Source organism: Ursus americanus, chromosome 6 (assembly GCF_024610735.1).
Source record: "Ursus americanus isolate L20-20 chromosome 6, mUrsAme1.1.p, whole genome shotgun sequence".
In the NCBI taxonomy this organism is placed as follows: Eukaryota; Metazoa; Chordata; class Mammalia; order Carnivora; family Ursidae; genus Ursus; species Ursus americanus.
This window is the reverse complement of record NC_142132.1, coordinates 540,294-555,986: the sequence shown is the minus strand read 5'-3', so window position 1 is coordinate 555,986 and position 15,693 is coordinate 540,294. Positions and strand designations below refer to the sequence as shown.

Below are 15,693 nucleotides of genomic sequence, written 5' to 3'. Positions count from 1 at the left end.
ACTAAAAGTCCATTGGAGGAAAATGGCAGCTGCAAGAGTAATGGCTTCTCATTGGCTGGGCCGTGAGCGTCTCTCATTGGCTGGGCTGTTGCCAGGGCAGGAGGAAACCTTCCCAGTCCACACGAGGCAGAGCAGTGTGTCCAGCTGCAGGTCCCTGCTGGCTCTGCTGTTCACTGAGAGTGGCGCTCCCTGCTAGCCTCCTCCCCCCGCTTCAGCGAGGTTTCCCTTGGCGTTTCCTAGTCCCCTCCTTGTTGGAATTCACGTCCCCCGTGGCGCACGCAGATACTGTTTCTGTGCCTGGACGACAGCATCCCCGTGAGGTCCCGTAGGAACCCTGGTGTCCCTGCGTGGGATGTGTCCTGCGCTCTGGTTCTGTGCAGGCTCCGCGGGGAGGCCGCCTTCCGAGAGCAGGCCGGGAAAGCGTGGGGCGCGGGGTGGGGCGCGGGCTTGCCGGGCTCATGGGCTCTGTCCTGGCCAGGAGCTGGAGCAGCAGCTCCTGATAGAGAAGAGGAACTACCGGAAGACGCTGAAGTTCTACCAGAAGCTCCTGCAGAAGGAGAAGCGCAGTAAAGGTAGCACGGGGCTGGACAGAGGCACTCCCAGGGGCCGGGGGGCTGGGGCCTGCCTTGTGCCAACTCTGCCCACCCCCAGGCTCCGAGGTGAAGACCATGTTGTCCAAACTGAGGGGGCAGCTGGAAGAAATGAAGTGCAAAGTGCAGTTCCTGGGACTGGTCAAGAAGTACCTGCAGGCAAGTCTGCCCCATCCCTGCCCACCCCCAGGATCAGTAGCAGGGTGACCCAGCCCCGGGGCCTGCCAGCACCTGCAGGCAGCAGGCCGACCAGACGGAGGCAGCTCGCGTCTCCCGCACACACAGGTCATGTACGCGGAGCGGTGGGGCCTGGAGCCCTGCGCCCTGCCCGTGATCGTGAACATCTCGGCGGCCCACTGCGACACGCTGGATTTCAGCCCCCTGGACGAGTCCTCGTCCCTCATCTTCTACAACGTCAGCAAGCACCCGCGCGGCGGCAAGCAGAGCAAGGCCCGTGTCCTGCAGGCCGGCACCCCTCTGGGGCTCATGGCGTACCTCTACTCCAGGTGCGGCTGCCCGTGCCCCAAGTGGGGAGGCGGGTCTGTGGGATCCCCTGGACCCCTTCATCCCTTTTGAAAGCAAAAGGGAGACAGAAAAAAAGAGGTCCCCCAGGAAGTGAATGAGGTGAGGAAAGTCTCTGCCTTCCCTCATCTGAGATGGGTTGATACTTTTTTTAATTTAAAAACTGTTTTCATCAGAACTTTAAACGGCCTGTGTCACCTGCCATTTGCCTCCTTTGCCAAGCTCTTGGCTGGACCTGCACCTGGAGACTCAGGTGCGCCCAGGCAGGTGCTGGGAGGAGAGCCGGGGAATGTGGCCATGCACAATTAACAGCCCAGGGGCTTCTAAAATTACACACCAGAGCCTCAGAGACATGCCTAGATCCCAGCCACTTTGCCAGGTCAGAACACCCGGTCATTAATCATCTAGCTCCCCAGGGACACCAGGGAGGTTGGTCTCAGCACGCTCATTGAATTATTTCTGTAGCCACTGTCTCTGGGCATGAGCATGGCAGTCGTTCATCAAACACCCTAACTGATAAACAAGGTGTGCGTGCTCACCCTGCAGCAGGGAGGACCAGTCCCCTCACACCCAGGGTCACAGGGACCCCCAGGACCCCCACCCGACCCCTCCACCCTTGTGCCCACCCTGTCCATTGGCACGGCCACATGTCCCGCGTGGATGGGCCTCTCGTGTCCACCTGGTACGCAGGCACAGGACCTTCTGGCAGGTTCCCTTGACCCGATGGCTTGGCCCATTCCCAGGCATGGGGCACGGCAGCTCGGGGTCGAGTATAGACTACCTTCCCAGGCAGTGGTGGGAGGCCTCACCCAGTCTTGGCTTTGGGAGACCCACAACACACTTGGGAGCCCCCAAGGCCTTCTTTGAGCTGGAAGCTGTGGTGACCCCAGAACTGATGGTCAGGTGTCAGCAGAGAACACGGGACTGTCAGGGAACAAGGGAAGTCCCTAAGAGCAGGGGCCTCCCAGGCCTCCCAGGACAACAGCCTCTTGCCATGCACCCTGAACTCCCACGGTGGGCTGCACCTGGCTGTGCTGGGAGCCTTCCAGTAGCTGGGGCCCGGGTGTACCCTTTGCAAGATGGGCATACCACACACACACCAAGGGCTGGCTGTGTGATCACAGGAGACGTATGTGTGCATGTGTCTGCACGTGTGTGAGTGGAGTGTGTGTGTATGTGCATGGGTGTGTGTGTGCATATGTGTGTCTGGTGTGTGAATGGGTTGTGTTATGTATATGTGTGTGTGGTGTATGTGTGCATGTGTGGGTGTGTGAGTGGGGTGTTTATATATGTGCATGGGTGTGTGTGTGCATGTGAGGGGATGTGCATGTGGGAGTGTGAATGGGGTGTGTGTGCATGGGGGCATGTGCATACGTGCATGGGTGTGTATGTGTTGAGGGCTCTTACATGGTGTGTGTGTGTGTGTGTGTGTGTGTGTGTGTGTACACGCACAGCACCTCCAACAAGGGGAGGGCCTTCACTCATGATGTGATTTATCCTCGCAGGCTGGGCCTGACCCCAGCCACGGCATCCCCAGCCCACAGGAGCCCCAGGGTAACCAGGGAGCTGGCCGCCCTCATTCTTCAGACACCAGATCTCTGCTCTGAAGCACCTCCCAGTGGCTTCGCCTGGACCCATGCACCTTTCTTGTTTCTGGGACTCAGTCACTGACCTGCATGGTGTCCCCTAACCTGGGGCACCCCTGAGGGTGGGGGATGCTCAGTGAACGGTAAAGACCCTCATTCCCTCAATTACCTGGTTTTGCCCTGAAGAAACTGAGAACTTTGGGGCACAAGTTGCCACTCTCATTTCTAACTCAGTGAGTTCCAGTTCGGGGGCTGGGGTCGCTGCCCGCGCAGTGCAGTTTTCTGGATAGGTTCTAGAAGCAGATAGTGAGGGTGCCTTAAAAATCGATGGTAAAGAAGGTCCTCCCACCAGACATGGTTGGGAGTCCCTAACGCTACCACTACCCCACATGCACCTTTAACCACTTCTCCAAGTGGTTCTCCTGTCCGCCATCCTCCTGGCAAAGGCACGCATGTACACACGCACACACACGGACCTCACGCACCTCTGTGCACTCTTTCACACATTTACCCCAGAACTGCTAACAAAGACTGCGGGCAGCCGGGCCCCCCGCACTTACCTGCAGCACAGGTAAGGTCTGGTGGGAGGAGAGGCCTGCCCGGGCCCCCCGGGGACTGGCTGCTCGGGCATGGGGAGAAACTGCGCGCCAGGAGCTGGCCGTGGGCCGACAGGGCGGCAGGACGCGCTGCAGCCGTGCCTGTGGTCTGACCGCCTCCTCTCCGCCCCAGCGACGCCTTCCTGGAGGGGTACGTACAGCAGTTCCTCTACACCTTCCGGTACTTCTGCACGCCCCAGGACTTCCTGCACTTCCTACTGGACCGCATCAACAGCACCCTGTCCAGGTACGGCCGTGGACCCAGGGACCCACAAGGGGCAACACAGCCACAGGGTGGACCCCGTGGCACCTCATTAGTGACTTCGAAGGGCCAGGGGGTCCCTGTGACTCTGATAAGGATGAGGGCAGAGCCTGGTAGGAGAAGAAAGAGCAAGGATAGGGGACATGGGGCCCCAGAGAAGGAAACCAGCAGTGGCAGGAGGAGAGAGAGGCCAGAGAGAGGCCACTGATGCTAATGGACACAGAGAGGGTGGGGGAAGGCCGAGGGTGGGGGCAGGGGCGGGTAGGAAGACGGGTGAGTGCCAAGCCCGCCAGCTACGGGAGATGGGGGAGGGTCCAGCCAGCCCTCAGCCTTCCTCTGCAGTACACGGGCGGCCAAGGGCTGGGGTCAGTGGAGGAGAGGCTAGATGGACATCATCTGCACTTCTCAAAAGCTAAGTCCCTGGGGGCAGGGACTCACAGGAGAGACCTCCACAGGTGGAGCCAAGCTCCCAGGCCACCTCTTGCGGAGTGCCCGCACCCTGTCTCCCAGACCCCTAGCATCTCGAGCCCTGGCTGCAGCGGGTGACAGGTGCTCCGGGACTGGGCGCCGGGCCAGGGCGGAGGAGAGGCAGCAGGTCGCCGAGCCCCGGGCTCAGCTGTGCAGCTACTGCGTTTGTCTCCCGTCCCTGAGACAGGAGGGTAGGGCTCAAATAGCCCTTAAAGACAGAGCCACGCTCAGACCCCACCGACGCCGCCTTGCTTGGCGGTGTGACCACATGCAACCATCTGCCCAAGGCAGCAGACAGGCCTCACGGGGCCGGCAGAGGTCCCCGCACGGCTTAGGTCTCCTCCCCTCTGCCTGCAGGGCCCACCAGGACCCCAGCTCAACCTTCACCAAGATCTACAAGCGAAGCTTCTGCCTCCTGCAGGCCTGGCTGGAAGACTGCTACGCTGTGGACTTCACTAGGAACACCGGGCTGCTGGGCAGGCTTGAGGACTTCATCTCTTCCAAGGTGAGCACAGGCAGAGCACCTGAGCAGCCCGCGCACCTCCGCGGGCGCGCTCAGGGGGTAAGAGCCGCCAGCCCTGTCTGGGTGGCGAGTGACCGCCCTCTGCATCTGCCCAGATCCTGCCCCTGGACGGCTCCGCAGAGCACCTGCTGGGCCTCCTGGAGGTGGGCACTGACCGGCGGGCCGAGGGCACCTCACGTGGCACAGACCTGGAGGACCCCAAGGAAGCCGAGGAGGACGCCAGACCTCTCAACGCCCTCTGTAAGAGGCTCTCAGAAGACGGCGTCTCCCGGAAGGTGGGGGCCTCTCCCGGGGGGGCCTCCCGGGCCGGCAGTGCAGCCCCCTGAGCCCAGCTCAGAGCACACAGAGCGCATGCACACACACGCGCACGCGTGCCTGTGAACACACGGACAGGCACACCCGCCTACACGTACACACGTGCTCCCCATGTTGCCAGTCCCAGGCACCAGCCCTGTGAGGCTGGCACTTCCTGCCCCTCTTCGCCCTGCACAAGGACAGGACAGCAGAGGAGCCCCGGCCAGGTGCTCAGATGACCTAACATTCCTGACCCTCCGGCCGGAGGTCTGGGTGGAAGAAACCATTGTCAGGAAATGGCCTGGGATGGGGGCCGGGTCTGAAGGGACCTGTCTATAATATATGGGGACAGCCCCAAACTTCAGTGGCTCTGTCCATGGGGGACCTGCTGAAATGACCAGGGCAGGTGTCCTTGAGCCAACACGGCCACAGGCGGGCGGGATTTGCTCTGTGGCTCTAGCCGAGCCAGTCTGAAGGTCCCTGGCTGGGAGCCAGCCTGGTCCTCCCCTGCCCCACCCCCACCAGGCTGCCCACCTGGAAGGGACCAGCTGGTACTGACGGCCCCTTTAGCACAGCCTGACCTTGCCCTGCAGAGCTTCCCCTGGAGGCTGTCCCGGGGCAATGGGCTGGCACTGCCGCACCACAAGGAGCGCCAGTACACCATTGCATCTGCCCTGCCCAAGCCCTGCTTCTTCGAGGACTTCTACGGACCCTATGCCAAGGCCAACGAGAAGGGGCCCTACTTCCTGACCGAGTACAGTACCCACCAGCTCTTCAGCCAGCTGACCCTGCTGCAACAGGTGATGGGGGCCGCGTGGCCAGCAAGCCTGGAGGGCCGCTGGCCCCAGGATGGAGGGCGAGGGCCTGCACACAGCTCACCTGCAGGGGCGTCCCGGGGAGGGACGCTCTGGTGCTCAAATGTTTGCTGGAGGGACACGTGGAGGGCAGTGAATGGGGCCAGATGCACAGGCAGGGGGCGGGTGGGGACGGCGCTCCAGAAGCTCCAGAACCGCTCTGGCAGCACACAGACCACTCCCACTGGCGACCTGCTCCTGCGTTCCTGACACTCCCACCTCGCAAGCACTAGAGGGCGCCCTGCGGGCCTCCTCCCTCCTGGGGCCTCCGCTGCCACCCTGATCCCCACCCCCAGGTGTCCCTTTTCCAGGCATCCCACCCTGAGACACACACACACACACACACCACACACTGCCGCCATCCTGGGCCCTGTGTCACTCGGCAGGCGACAGTGGTGATGGTGACCCCAGTGACCCTACCTGCCATCACCGTGGCTCAGCAGATGGGGAATCCCCCAGAGATGCTGCCTTGCCCACCAGGCCCCTGGGAGAGGCCTGAACATCTGTGTCCTTATCTCTGACAGGAATTATTCCAGAAGTGCCATCCCGTCCACTTCTTAAACTCACGGGCCCTGGGCGTCATGGACAAAAGTGTGGCCATCCCCAAGTGAGTGTTCACCTGTGGGGTGTCACCCCAGAGTCCTTGGACAGATGGCTGGTGGCAGGGTCTTCCGGGCTTCATCTGAGTGTCTCGTGGACACTCGCGGCCAAAGGGAGACACGGGTGTCATGAACGGCCTCGGAGTCAAGCCCTCCCCTCTCGGCAGAGCCCATCCTGCCCCCCCCCCCGTGGATCTGGAGAGCCCCCTGCAGCCCCAGGGCTGGACAAGGCCACCTCCACAGTCCTCGCTGTGATGTGCACCTGTGTCTCTTCCAGAGCCAGCTCCTCCGAGTCTCTGTCCGCAAAAACCTGCAGCTTATTTCTGCCCAATTACGTGCAGGACAAGTACCTATTACAGCTTTTGAGAAGTGCAGATGATGTCAGCACCTGGGTGGCAGCTGAAATTGTGACCAGCCACACCTCCAAGGTTGGTGCCTCCAGCCCCCATCTCAGAGAATGGTTTGGGGTAGAACTGCACGGGCACATGGTGCCTCCTGTGGAACCCCCAGTCGAACGTTCTTCAAGTGCAGGGAATCCATAGACTCAACCCAAGGCAAAAGGTAAATGTAGTGTCACAGCTTTTGTTAATGGTGACATCAGACACCATCCAGCTCTCCAATGTGCGCCACACTCTGATACATGCACAGTCTTACAGAAACACACCCCTTGACACACATACCCCCTCACACTCACACACTCCATCTCACATATTCCCTCACACACATACCTCCTCACACTCACACACTTCCTCACACACATACCCTTCTTACACTCCCTCTCACACTCACTCCCTCACATACCCTCCTCACACACACTCCCTCACACACATACCTCCTCACACTCACATTCCCTCTCACGCACTTCCTCACACTCCCTCTCACACTCACACATTCCCTCACACACACTCCTCACAAGTACCCCCTCTCACACACACATTCCCCCTCACATATATACACGCACACACATACACACTCACAGACACTTCCTCACACACATACCCTCTTCACACACACACTCCCTCTCACACATACCCCCTCACACACACACTCCCTCACATTCCCTCTCACACACTCCCTCACACACATACTCCTTGGTCTCACACACTCTCTTACACTCACATACTCCCTCTCATACACTACCTCACACACATACCCTCCTCATTCACACACTCCTTCACACTCATACATACTCCCTCACACACGTACACACTCCCTCAGACACATGCCCTCTCACACTCACACACATACCCTCTCACATTCACACATACATACTGACGCTCACACTCCCTCTCACGCACATACCCCCTCACATTCACACACCTAACCCTAACCCTAACCACACACACACTCACACATATACCCCCTCACACTCACACACATATCCCCTCACATTCACACACATGCTCCCTCCCACACACACACACTGTTGCTTTCACATACATAATCTCTCTGACACAGAAACCCTCCTAAATAGCCCTGTTGCCCACATAGATCTTCTCACAAATTCCCTGACACACAGTCCCTATCACACACACACCCTCTCTCTCCCACACTCACACCATCCTGCTCACACACAGCCCCTCACACACTCTCACGCTCATGCTCAGGGTTCAGTCAGAGTGCGCTCCCTGGGGGCTCACTCCACACTCCTGCCTGAGCCAGGTCCCAGGGCTGGGAATTGTGACTCCCAACTGTCCCACTAACCTGAACTCTCCAAGACTGGGAACAACTTAGTCACTGTCACATCCCCTACAGGCAGTACAGTGTGTGTTCTCAGCCATTCTGTGGAATAAATGAAACACAGGTCAGCGGTCCACTCAGGGTCAAGCTTTTGCTGTTTTGGGGCCTCTTCTATGTCCTTTGGGCCTTGGCCTGGACTGCAGGTATCTCAGCCTGAACTTATCTACCTGCTTCAGGCAGGGTATTGGGCAGCCCAAGAGGGACAGTCACCTGCCTCAAAGTCAGCGCCTCCCTCCAGGTTGCCACCCACTCAGGAGTGTTGGGGGAGGACAGAGACCCCCAGTCCCTAGCACATCTGCACCTCCACCCGTCAAAACCCTATTGCCAAGGCCTCCAGTTTCTTACTATCTGAGGCCAGCAGTCGGACGGAGCATCACCGGAGTCCTGCTCACATGATGCGGCTGCACTGGCACGTAGAGGAATGACAGTCGGGACCACTGGGGCTCCTCCTGTGTAACACAGCCCCTTCCCATGGGGAACACCCACCACTCCATGGGCAGCAGCTCCCTTAAAGCAAACTCTGGCCCAAATAATAGGTCTCCTCAACCATAGTCCCCACTCCTGCTGCCCCTGGGCAGAGCATCACAGGGGGAACTCAGGGGTGTGGGGGACACCATTGCTCTGCCCCAGCTGCCCCAGAGCCCACAGAAGCCACCACTTCCTCATCACACAGCAAAGTGAAGGTAAGTCTATTCCAGCATTAACAGCCGCTGCAATTTGTTTTTCTTTTCCTAATGTTTCTTCGTGTTTCCGCTCACCCCAAACTCATAGGGCCACCCAAAGCCCATTAACATATGCAGAGTTTTCTACTTTTTCCTTCTTGGGGGAGAATTTTCAAGCTTTAGGGGTTTGTTAGTCAACAGACTGACCTGTCTTCATTCCTGCCAGGATTCAGGAACAGGGAGCCTGGGCTCTACCCACTTTGTTCTAATCTACAACATTACAAATATCATGAGAGAAATCAAAATGTAGCTTCCCTAAGTCAGGGTCTTCAAAGAGGGTTTGCGTGGCTGGGCTTCCCAAAGACTTCCAAGGAGAACTGACCAAGGACAATCAACAGTCACTTCGCGGACCTCAGCTTCCCAGGAGTATTCGTACACCTGAGCCCAGAGGGAGGACAGGCCCCCTCCCTGCCTGAGAGAGAAGGTGGGCTCTGTGTCCTGCATCTGAGGTGCCCTGCCCAGCGGGTCAGCACAGAGAGGCATGACACATTTACAGGCCTGTGTGGTCAGCACAGTGGAGCAGAATAACACACCCCGTTGTTGGCACCCAGCTTGGAAGGGCAGGAAGGACTCATGGTGTCACAGGGGCAGAATTTCCATTGTCATGAAAGGGCTCCCGCATCCCTGTAAGCAAATAAGCAATACTCACCGCATACAGGAACCAACGGGAGAAAGAGCCTGGTGGTCTCACCAGGAGTCGTGTTTCCAGTGAAACGGCACGTGGACCTCGGGCAGAGGTGTTTGTCACATTCCGACGGTATGTTTCACGTATTGTGCGTTGCTTACTGTAATGTCAGAACAATCCAGAAGACTGACTTACATTTGTAAACTGGGGTCAAGAAAATGGCTAAAATTTAAATTTTGAGCCAGAGAATACAATGGGACAGTCATTAAATGTCCTTGGTGGTAACCCTGCATTCCATGCAGATGACACCCTGTCGGGGCACAGAATGGAAAGACAAGGCGAAGAAGAAAAAGAAATAGTGTGAAGTTTATCACCTTAAAGAAAAGCTTGTCAATGTTTTTTTTAGATGAATAATGGTGGATTTGAAGGCAAAACTGGATTTCAATTTATCAGATAGTCTTACAAGTGATAGAACATAGCAGCTGAAAGAAAGAAGCAGCCCAGATGTCCATCCACGGACAAATGGATGAACAAAATGCCGTCTGTCTGTACTATCGAATATTATTCGCCCTAAAAAGGAAGGACGTCCTGATACAGGCTACAGCGTGGATGAACCTAAAGGACGTTACGCTCAGGGGAATAAGCCAGTCACAGAAAGACAAATACGGCGTGATTCCGCTCTAGGAGGTCCCCGGAGTGGCTGCAGTCACACGGCCAGAGAGTAGAAGGCTGGGCGCCAGGGGCTGGGGACAAGGGATGCGGAGCAGGGGTTTCAGTTTCACGAAACAAAGAGTTCTAAGCTGTGACACAACCAGGGGAGTGTAGTTAACACTACTGAGCTTTATTAAAAATGGTTCAAGAGTAGATTTTATATTACGCATTTTTTAACCACACTTTTTTTAAAAACAAAAATGTGATGGAACAGTTTTATCTGAAAGTGTTGGAAAGTATATTTTGCATCTATTTAAATATATGAAGAAAAAATTGGGATGTCAACTTAAAACGTATAAGTGAGTAAATGTTTTTCAAGACCCTTTAAGAGGCACCCAAGCTGCACACCTGGGGGGCCGCCACGCTGAGTGAGCGCCATCTTCGTGACACTCGATGGCGTCGGAGTCGCGCACACAAGGGCAAGCCCAGCGCAGAGGCATGTGGTTGGGACCCACAGGCACTGTCCCCTCCTGAAGGGTGGCCCCGGCCCTGGTGACAGTTCACAGGGTGAGGCAACTGGCTGGCTAAGCACAGAGGGAGCGGTGGGACCCGTGGCACCAGACCCACCCCACCCCCAGCCCCGTCAGGCTCTGAAACCAGTCCCACGGTGCACTCCGGTGGAAAATGAGAAGCTGCCTGTTTGTTCCCTGTCTGGCACTAGATGCATCCGCTCCCTCTTCCCCAGCTGGGGGCGCCCTTCTGGTCCTGAAGCTGTGCCCCCCTTCCCCATTTGTCCCACTCCTAGAGCAGAGTTTTGTCTTGGGAGTGATTTTACTTTTGAAGAGTGAGGTTGACTTCACATCTTTATACTTACGGGGCACTTGCCTTTCTGTTCTGTGTTTTCAAGTCACGCCTGTCCTCCTGCCCCCTCACGGCCACCCTTCTGAGACCTGAGCCCGCTTGCCCACCTGCTTCACACCCTCGCTGCCCGTGTGCCTGTCACCGGGTTACTCTGACGGGCCCCAGAGGCTCTCTACCAACTTGTCTTTAATCGGAGGACCTTGAGTATGGCCTTCTCTGCTTTCAGTTGCAGGTGAATTTGCTGTCCAAATTTTTGCTGATTGCGAAATCCTGCTATGAGCAAAGGAACTTTGCGACAGCCATGCAGATCCTGGGAGGCCTGGAACACCTTGCCGTGAGGCAATCCCCTGTGAGTCACCCCGGAGAGCCACTGGCCACGAGCGGGCATGTGGGCACCAGCGTGGCCGCTGGGGGTTCACCTGTGCTTTTCTTTTAGGCCTGGAGAATTTTACCCGCGAAGATAGCAGAGGTCATGGAAGAGCTGAAAGCCGTGGAGGTACTGGTCCTGCGTGAGCTTCTGGCGGCTCGTGTCCACTCGGGGCTTCCCCCACAGACGCACTCTGCACACCTCCGAGGGGCTCACCAGGCAGAGCCTGCATCACGGCCCCCAGACCATGCAGCACCCCCCACCCTCCCGCCCTGAGCTAGACCAGTCTTGCCCATCTCCCCACCCGAGGGGCAAAGACCGCGGGGCCGGTGCACAGGGTACAGGTGCCCAGAGGACCAGACTGAGCTTAGCTGACCCGCTGGCCTCCTTGCTTCTCTCAAAGTGCAGAGGCAGCCTCATGAGATCATAAACGAGGAAACACTGGGAGGCTGGCATTTCCCCAGATGAGGTCTCAGGAGCAGACTGCAGCAGAGGCCTGGCAGCTCCCGCCACAAACACAGCTCTCCCTGGGGGGACCAGAAACAGGTTTCTGACACTAGAAACAGGTCCCTGAAGCCCGGCAGCCTGGGTCTTGGCCTCCTTGGGGCAGCTGGGTCACCCAGCTTTTTTCCGGAGCCCAGAAAGAGTAAGTTAGGAAACAAGTTTGCCATTTCTGGTGGCGGGAAGTGTCCAGCTTTCCGATGGGTGTCCGTGTTCCGTGGTGTCTGCAAGCTTCAGACGTCCAGACTTTCCGCCCGGATCCAGTCATCCCAGGCATAGTGTGGGTTGGATGTAAATCAGTGCTGTGTAGCCTCCTTGCAGGGGGAATACTAGAACCAACCCGGACTGGCAGCTGAGCATGCTGGACTGACCTCTCACCCATCTCCCCCTGCCCACACCCCTGGCTGGGCCCCCAGGTCTTCCTGAAGAGCGACAGCCTGTGTCTGATGGAAGGCCGGCGCTTCCGGGCCCAGCCCACGCTGCCCTCAGCCCGCCTCCTGGCCATGCACATCCAGCAGCTGGAGACCGGGGGCTTCACCATGACCAACGGCGCCCACAGGTGGAGCAAGCTCAGGTGAAGGGGCTGTGCTCCCAACGACCCCGTGGTCCCTCGCCCTAGCGCTATCGGCACAGCACCCGTGGCCAGTCCTCAGCCTGGTCCGGTGGTGCCGTGGTTCCCTGCCCAGCACCCCTGGGGGCCCAACATACCTGGGAGGTGCAGACTGGGAGCTGCTTGTGAAAACCACCTTGGTGACCCCGGACAAAGAGGGCCATGCTCATCTCTGCCTTGGAAGCCGCAAGCAAGCCAGTAGAAGCCCTGCCTCCAGCTCCTCTCCTGGGGGCTCCAGGCCTCATCGGAGATGCCCCCCATATCTCACAGGCCAGGGCCAGCCCTTCTCCAGAGGCCTGCACCCCCATAGACTTGGAGCCACCTGTTCTCCTTCCACCCCTCTGCATCACCCACACGTGCAGACGGGTGAGGCTGGTCAGCCCAAGGTCCAGCTGCACACCCCTTAGGGTCAAGGGCAGACCTCAGCAGGCACGGCCCAGGAGACCCGGAGCCCAGCGGCTCCAACCTCGTTTTGGTGACCAGCTTCAAAAGCTATTTAGGAAGCACCACAGCACACGCTGGTCCGTGTCAGCAAAATGGAAACTAACAATTAGAGGGAAGGCCACAGTCCAGAAGGAGCGTGGGCAGAGGTCCAACAATGACTCTTCTTCACTCTGTCTTAGGTCTGGGTGTATATGCCTGTTTGTCTTTTATTTATTTATTTGAGGGAGAGAGAGATGGGCGGCGGGGAGGCGCAGAGGGAGAGGGAGAATCCCAAACAGGCTTCACTCCCAACGCAGAGCCACACAGGGGGCTCGATCTCAGGACCTGGAGATCATGACCTGAGCTGAAATCAGGAGTCGGACACATAACCGACTGAGCCACCCAGGCACCCCGCATGTTTGTTTGTTAATGACCAAAGTGTCAGGATGAGAATATCTGTCTGTGAAGCCCACGGCCTCCCCCAGGCAGAATTACTGACTTCTGCTTCGTGGTCCCAGTTTTCTTGGATGACCCCCAAGGGTGTGCTGGTCACAGTCCAACTTCCAGCTCTCCGGGGAAGCGAGCCCCGGTCCACAGCACAGGCCGATGCCCCGGGTGTAAATACTTCCATGATGGTGGCTCCTGAGCCGCCATCATGATGTCCCTGAACACAGAGTTGGGGAGAAACATGGGCCCATGACCCCTGGATACACCCTTAAGTGACCCTGTATCTATCTACCTCCTCGGTGGGCCCTCAGGGGCTGACCCCGGGGTGTGGTCACGTTGGAGCCCTTAGCACCCATCAGGCCCAACACAGATTTTCAGTACATGTTTATGGACTGAAGGGTGGCTGGATGGACCAACGGACAGAGGGATGAACAGAGGGATGGATGGAGTGCGGGTGGGCAGACAGGCCTGAGTACTGAAATGAGGTTGGGCCTGGTGAATGAATACAGAAAACTCACCCCAGAGCTTGTACTGGAAGAGGTTTGGTTTAGATACTTCCCGGGACAAGGTGGGAATTCACAAGCACGGGCTTGAGCAAACTAACAGTTCGCTTCTCCCAACGCAGAAACATAGCCAAGGTGGTGAGCCAGGTGCACGCGTTCCAGGAGAACCCCTACACGTTCGCCCCCGACCCCAAGCTGCAGTCCTACCTCAAGCAAAGAATCGCACGCTTCAGCGGGGCTGACATTTCCGTTTTAGCAGCAGACAACAGGGCCTCCTTCCACCAGATCACCAGCGAAAAACACTCCCGGAAGATCCAGGACAAGTTACGGAGAATGAAGGCCACGTTTCAGTAATGGGGATGGCGGGTCTGGCGTGGATTCCAAAGTGAGGACAGACCTGGGAAGAAAGGAGGCACCCGCTTGCTGTCCCAGGCCCAGAAGGTCCCCGCACACAGCACCTGCTGCTCTAGACTAGGGAGCCCGACAGCACAGCGTAGGAGCCGGGGCTCGGCCTGGGCGGCGGGGGGCATGCCCGGGGGGCACTGGGAGGCAGAGGCTCAAGGGCCTGGCTGAGCCGGAGAGGACGGGCTCCAGTGGAGGTCGGGGTGTTTCTGCTAGTGTAAAACTATATTTAAAAATTAAAACAGAAATAGAATAAATGAACTCCCCAGGAGCCACATACCTATTTACACTTCTTAGAGATAAACCGCTCTCACCCAAGTCCCCAGGGATCCCGCCCCCCAAAACCCCACACCCACCCACCCTGACTCAGACCAGTGTTTTCATAAGTCTGCTTATGTCTGCCCAGCAACCAAGGACCAAAATGACCTCTGACCCCCATGCCAACCACAGGTTCCAGGGGTTTCCAAAACCTTCCCCTGGAGCCCTAAGGCTTCTCAGTGGCCCAGGCCCCAACCTGGGTCCACATTCCCATGCCCACACCTCCTCCCTTCCACCCAGACCTCCCCCTCACCTCAACTTCCCCACCCCACCCCCCTGGACTTCCCCCTACACTCTCTCAGACCTCTCCTCACACCCCAGACTTTCCCTCCACACACCCCACATCCCCTGACCCCTCCTTCCAGACCCCCCTCTAGGGCCCAGCTCAGCTCACCCCCATTCCAGCCCACATGGGCGTGCCTGACTCTTGCAGCCATGCCCCAGCAGGCCTGATGGGGTCTCCGTCCTGGCCCAGCCTCCTGCTGGTGAGCACCTCACAGCACCACACCAGCAGCCCCCCAGGTGCCCGTGGCCCCGTGTGCCCTCCACCCTTGCCAACCCCCACCACTTAGAACAGCTCCCGGTGTGGCCTGCAAGGCTCTGCTTCCTAGCAAAGCACACAGGACACAAACAGCAGCTCCAGAGCAGACTCAAGGCCTCAGGGGCGCTGAGAGCATCCCCCAGTCCCACCTGGTGGCCCGGCGGCCTCAGGCCGGGGCCCGCGGCCGTCCGCCTTCAGCAGCCATGCATGCGCTGCCCACGCCTACGCCCAGGCTCCCGCCGCTTGCCTTCCCAGCGCTTTGCCAGAGCGGAGGAGATGACCTGTGCTGCCTGGATGGTACCCAGCTCTTCCCCGGGGCTCTGTTTCCACACAGCGAGGGCTGGGCGTTTGCTCAGCAGGTGGAAGACACCCTCGGCCAGATGTACAGGGACCAGGAAGGTGCGGTCGCATCCCTCACGACAGGGAGCTCAGACCCGGGCACCGTCCTGGGCACCACCGTCCTCACGTTGCAAATCGCTGGGAGACCCGAGGTTGTTCTCTTGCTTCCAGAATCGGTGATTCTTTAGAACAAGCAGCTAGTAGTATTTCTGGGAAAACTGTTACTTGTGATAAAATGCTGAGCCTCTCACGTGAAGATGTGTTTCCCACATAAATGCATCTAAGACGTCTAGAATAGAAGAGGGACCCGGTGCTTCCCGCCATGCGGCTGCGGGGGCTCGGCTTCCGT

The 15,693-nt window shown here is 58.2% G+C and overlaps 1 protein-coding gene across 1 annotated transcript in view; it reads left to right on the top strand.

Annotated features, from left to right (window-relative positions):
* The window catches only part of KNDC1 (kinase non-catalytic C-lobe domain containing 1), a 64,867-nt gene extending 50,136 nt beyond the window's left edge, over positions 1 to 14,731 (top strand). Inside the window, exons 19-31 of the mRNA XM_045809371.2 lie at positions 479 to 572; positions 652 to 749; positions 876 to 1,096; positions 3,428 to 3,541; positions 4,382 to 4,529; positions 4,643 to 4,822; positions 5,435 to 5,641; positions 6,220 to 6,302; positions 6,572 to 6,722; positions 11,120 to 11,242; positions 11,330 to 11,389; positions 12,178 to 12,335; positions 13,867 to 14,731. Coding sequence (XP_045665327.2) covers positions 479 to 572; positions 652 to 749; positions 876 to 1,096; positions 3,428 to 3,541; positions 4,382 to 4,529; positions 4,643 to 4,822; positions 5,435 to 5,641; positions 6,220 to 6,302; positions 6,572 to 6,722; positions 11,120 to 11,242; positions 11,330 to 11,389; positions 12,178 to 12,335; positions 13,867 to 14,098 — 1,869 coding nt within the window. The 3' untranslated portion in view covers positions 14,099 to 14,731. The remainder of the gene's footprint in view (positions 1 to 478; positions 573 to 651; positions 750 to 875; positions 1,097 to 3,427; positions 3,542 to 4,381; positions 4,530 to 4,642; positions 4,823 to 5,434; positions 5,642 to 6,219; positions 6,303 to 6,571; positions 6,723 to 11,119; positions 11,243 to 11,329; positions 11,390 to 12,177; positions 12,336 to 13,866) is intronic.
* Positions 14,732 to 15,693: the final 962 nt, after the last annotated feature.